The sequence below is a fragment of the Haplochromis burtoni genome, unplaced genomic scaffold (genome assembly GCF_018398535.1).
Source record: "Haplochromis burtoni strain Fernald_Lab_line unplaced genomic scaffold, NCSU_Asbu1 Contig_3676, whole genome shotgun sequence".
NCBI classification, from domain to species: domain Eukaryota; kingdom Metazoa; phylum Chordata; class Actinopteri; order Cichliformes; family Cichlidae; genus Haplochromis; species Haplochromis burtoni.
The window spans coordinates 1-5,022 of NW_024586037.1; the positions used below are offsets into that span (position 1 = coordinate 1).

A 5,022-nucleotide genomic window follows, 5' to 3' on the forward strand; every position below is an offset into this window, starting at 1 on the left:
CATAACCAATTTCATTTTCAACAAAACAGTGAGTGGCTATAAAACAGGATTTGTTTTATACAGCTGTCACTTTAATGATATTCATTTCTTGGTTGGATATACAGTACATGTCAACTCTGAGCAGATTTAATACAATGAACACAGTACAGTAGTGTAACATCTTAATTCAAATAACTTTTTCTACAAGTTTTTTTTGTACCAGTAGCGAGTATAAACAAAACATACTGTGTAATTTATAATGTACAGTGAACAACTGATTTTGATATCTGAACTCTTCATCAGTTTATATTTAAAAAGCCATAAATGCTCACCTGTACTGTGTATTTTTCACTGTCAAGTGTATTAAAAAGAACTAGAACTCACTAGATTGTCTGTTTCTTTGAACACTGAATACAGTAATGTGATGCAAGAAAGAAGAAATGGTCTAATCTTACCATGTGGTTATGGAATCAATCGTAAACCAGACCAAAACCTGAGTCAGTAGAGTTGAGACACACCTGAATGTCCATTAAAAATGACTCATAGGTACAGTAGTGTGCAGGAAGACGTAGTACTTCAAAACCGGTGTAAGACTTTGGAAGACTGCTGTTGACCACTTCCACAGTCATTTCTCGGCAAGACTTCCCATCCTGTCCAAAACTTGATGAGGGCTTTTTGTTGTGCACAAGATGCTGCAACAGAAGATTGTTTTAAACTATAATGACATCCTATATTCATTATTTTGAATCTTTTATGGAGAAATACCATAAAAGATGACCACTTACATACAGGGCACCAGACATTTTTGCCCCACTCAAATTGCTGTTGTAGCTGTTATAGATATTTTTATGTTAACAAAGCTAAAAGTAGTCTACATACAATTCTAGTGCAACTGACAATGCCACCACTCTTTTTTTATGTATTGCATGGAGCAAATAACAAACCAAATTTTATACTATAGTGTACTTTGTTAATGACCCAAGATCACTAGACTGTATGTAATTTACCAAAGTATAATCAGAGAAAACCAATGGCAAAATACCTATCGCAGTAGACTTACCATTTTCAATGAAGGACCGAAGGTAACCTGCCACTCTGCATTTATCCTCGAGAGCATTCCTCTTCTCCTCATCTTCATCTTCTGTGGCAGGCCACACTATCCTTTCTAGAATAGACTGCATAAAATAGTTCACCTTGGTTAATTTTTTCTCTTAAATGCTACAAGATAAAATAAGCTTAATTTGTCATTTTATATCTTTACTTATCTTGTAGTCTTAAGAGCGTCAGCAACATTAGGTGTATTTTTATTAAATGTAACCCAGCTGTTCGACTAGCCCAAGCATACAAAATAGTATATTGATGTTTTGTGTCAACAATTAATGTTCATCCTTCAGAAATTAACCAAATACCTTTACTGTTCAGATATTAAAAGATGTGACCTGACTTTACCTCACAACAGGGAGCAGTCTCTGAGTCCCTTGGTAAGAAAAGAGGAATGATGTCTGATCTTTCTGTCAGAAGCGGCCATACCATGGTCTCCTTAAGCCCTTTCCTCAGCTGCTTGACTTGACGGCTTGTTCGTGTTATGACCTACAACAGTGAGACCAAACCAAAACTGAAGTGTGAGTCCGTAAAGTAAAACACTTTAAATGTTAAATACTTAAAGAACATCCACTGTACTGATAAAGCATTTCAAATTGCAGGACTTATACCAGACATACACGGTCCACCATGAATGAATGAATGTCCCATTATTCTTCCTAAGATCAAACATAATAAATTCACTAAGCCTAACATTGCATGGGGGTAAAGACAAACAGTTTTGTACCGGAATTCAATCTATTTTTCATCTTTATGGTTACAGTTAGGATAATGTAACACAAGTAATGCTTTTTCCTTTAGTGCTGCACATGTATTATTTTAAATTACTATTCCTCTTATTTCTGTACATAACTTTCTTGCCTACCACCAAAAACATGTCACTCTCAAGCAAGGTCTGAGAAGTGGATGGAGTCAAGTGTTCTGGCTAACCGTCAAACAGTCTTGTAAGATCTGTGTTCCCTGAAAAGAGTACATCTAGGTTATGGTGAGTATGAGAAATCCAGGCAGTAATTTTAACACAATTAACTCATTTACATAACAAATACATTTTCTTTACATGCTGAAATATTCTCTTATTTAATCCACTATACATGTGCCCAGTCTAGTTTCATACATACCAAAATTCAAATGCAAACCAGACTGTACTAGAGAAACTGCCTTTGAGAAGAAGAATCTCTTCACCCCTTCTCCAACAGCAACATCCCCTAAAAGGAAGAAGAAAAAAAAAACTTGTGAAGTTTCGGATTAGTCAGTCACTGGATTTCTAATGTTTTCACAATACAGAAAAAATACCTTCCAGTTTGCAGCTGACAGGGCCCGCCCACTCTACCTTTGGAGCTTTGTAGAGGGAGATAAGTGATCTCTGTTGATCCACAATACTTTCCCGCAAGTCCATTTGCAGGACTACTGCCTTTCTGGTCTCATACTTTGAAAGTAACTCGGACTTGTAGAGCCAGGCTGCTCTGGTTGCATCTTGTTCACATTTCCACTCTGAAAGGTACACATTTGTATGGATCACATGAATCAAAAGAAATAAAATATATGTATTTTTTGCCATTTGTCTGGTATCTTCCTAACTTAATTCCTGTCACTACCTGGTTTTTCCCCTAGAAGTGACTTTTCCTCATCTTGATGAGATGCATCTTCCTGCACTACCACCATATCACTTGACGATTGCTCTGCTCTTGCTGAGGTTATGGTGGATTCCAAGATGATACTATCTGGTTCCTCTACCCCGCAGGACAGATTCCAGGCATCACTGTTGCTACAGGATGGGACCTCTGACCTTGCTGTTGTACTACGAGTCTGCCTAGCCTGACTTTCAGTAACAGACTGAGGTTCAGCACCACTCAATGAACTGTGAGAGGGATTGGCAGAGATTTCAGCATCCATCACCAATATATATAAAGTGGACTTACTTAGTTTCCACACTATATACTAAAATATATAGAAAATCAAAGATGTTCCTTACCTTGTGCATTTAGTGATGTGGTTTTTCATTTTATTTAAAGGAATGTTAATGTCACAATTCAGGCATTTTGTGGGGGGTCCTTGTTGCTGGAGGGTTGTCAGGCTCTACAGAGAATATGGAGATAAAAATATATATATACATTTGGTGCATACTGTGATAAAAAGTATTTTGACAGTTCTGCAATCGCATTTGCCAACGTGAGAAGCAGAAACAAATTGTAAACACAAAATTACATATCTCCTTCTAAACCTTTTCTAACAATTGCTTACATACACATTCAGAACCATTATTACTCATATGCAGTCATGTTTCTAACCAGCTGACAGCTAAAGTGATTTGACACATAGTCAGTGTTGGGGAGTAACGGAATACATACGTATTTAAAATACAAAATATGAGTAACTGTATTCCGTTACAGTTACCGTTTAAAAAGGTGGTATTCAGAATACAGTTACTTTGTTGAAATAAATGGATTACACGGCGGTACTTTCCTGTTTCATATTGTCGCGGGTCAGGACTGTTTGGGTTTTGTTTGACAGCTACGTTCTGTTGTTCCAGGCGGCAGCGTTACGGTTGCCATGGTTACAGGGTGACGCTCTCTCTCTGCGTGTTTCCTGGGTGAGAGAGCGCCTTTTGTTGTTGTTGTTGTGCTAAGCTAATAGGCAGAATGCTACAGGTATAGCTCTAAAGAATGTAGCATCATGGGCAGTGTAGTCCGTGCTGCAGGGAGAATGGACTGCCATACACGTTATGTGTCTGTGAGCGCGAGGAGGGAGAAAAAGGAAAAGTACGAGCTGTCATCGAGCAAAACGGGAGCTGGAAGCATGTAAATATAATAATAACCACTGCAGCCAAGAAGAGTGCCTGACGAGCCCAGTTGTAAGTAAGCTATTAAGACTCGACTGTACACCGTGTTCGTGTTTTCCTCCGAAAACAATAAGTTCCGTTGGAGCAGCCTTTCAACGCCTCTCTCTGTCTCTCGCAAGCAAAGTTGACCCAGACAACAAAGTAAAGCTATTTTTCGGCTACGAGCCGACAGGGACCCCGCCGTATTAGCCAGAGGTCCCTTTACTACGGTTCGGAGCCACGGACCTTCAGTGATAGTAATAAATCACAGCAATAGTACATTCACGTAGTTGTAAAAAGCATGATAATATATTAAGTAATCCAAAGTATTCAGAATACGTTACTCTCATCGAGTAACGTAACGGAATACGTTACAGAATACATTTTGGGGCATGTATTCTGTATTCTGTAATGGAATACATTTTAAAAGTAACCTTCCCAACACTGCACATAGCTGAGCTTAGCTAGCCATTTGAACTAGTTTATTAATACATGCAAATAACATATTCTGACCCTAGTCATTACTCATGTCTTCCAAATCAATACTTTTCTGCAGTGGCCTTATATAGATCAAAGCTTGTCCAATTCCACTCAATGGACTGCGGAGATATCGCACTGTATATCCAGTGTCTGGGCTTGGGATTGTGCACAGGTTACGGCTTCGTGTTGTACCCGAGATTCTCAGCAGTTCAAACCCTCCTGTGTCTTTCAGCTGAGGGAAGGTATCCTCAATCTTTGCCTTGACCACTTCTGGGTCATCATCCCTTCCTGTAAAACACATTACTTGCTGTACATTACTACAAAAATGGTACATATAAGAGTAAAAATGTAGTTAAACTGAATCTTGAAATATTAACAAATGACATGTAGCATCACCTTGGAATGAAATCCGTTTCTCTCCAAGTCCAGCTGCTGCTAGGTCAAATTTGACTGCTTTAGCTGGCACTGTGTCTGACATATGATCATGTAAACAGAAGAAGGTGTGTGTGTAAATGGAGCGGCATGCTTTCTTGGAAGAATGCGAGGTCAGAGATGAAAGTGGCGCTGAGGAAGGCCTCACTCTGTAAGGGGCAAACAGTCTTGCGACTTCAGCTTTAAAAAGGGAAAAACAATATTAAAGAAAA

At 38.7% G+C, this 5,022-nt stretch overlaps 1 protein-coding gene across 5 annotated transcripts; it reads right to left on the minus strand.

Annotated features, from left to right (window-relative positions):
- Positions 1-540: 540 nt before the first annotated feature.
- Positions 541-5,022, minus strand: LOC121813937. 5 transcript variants are annotated; one of them, XM_042217913.1, is made up of 9 exons: positions 4,775-5,015; positions 4,428-4,666; positions 3,053-3,156; positions 2,676-2,938; positions 2,374-2,571; positions 2,199-2,285; positions 1,942-2,040; positions 1,429-1,739; positions 1,111-1,309 (listed from the first exon to the last, which is right to left on the minus strand). In XM_042217913.1, the coding sequence occupies exons 1-7, from the start codon at positions 4,854-4,856 to the stop codon at positions 2,006-2,008; spliced, it is 1,008 nt and encodes a 335-aa protein (XP_042073847.1). In that variant the 5' UTR covers positions 4,857-5,015; the 3' UTR covers positions 1,111-1,309; positions 1,429-1,739; positions 1,942-2,005. The 5 variants fall into 5 exon arrangements, with proteins under 5 accessions (XP_042073843.1, XP_042073844.1, XP_042073847.1 ...); XM_042217912.1 differs by having other exon boundaries at positions 1,429-2,040; XM_042217909.1 differs by lacking the exons at positions 1,111-1,309; positions 1,429-1,739; positions 1,942-2,040 and adding an exon at positions 541-671 and having other exon boundaries at positions 4,775-5,022.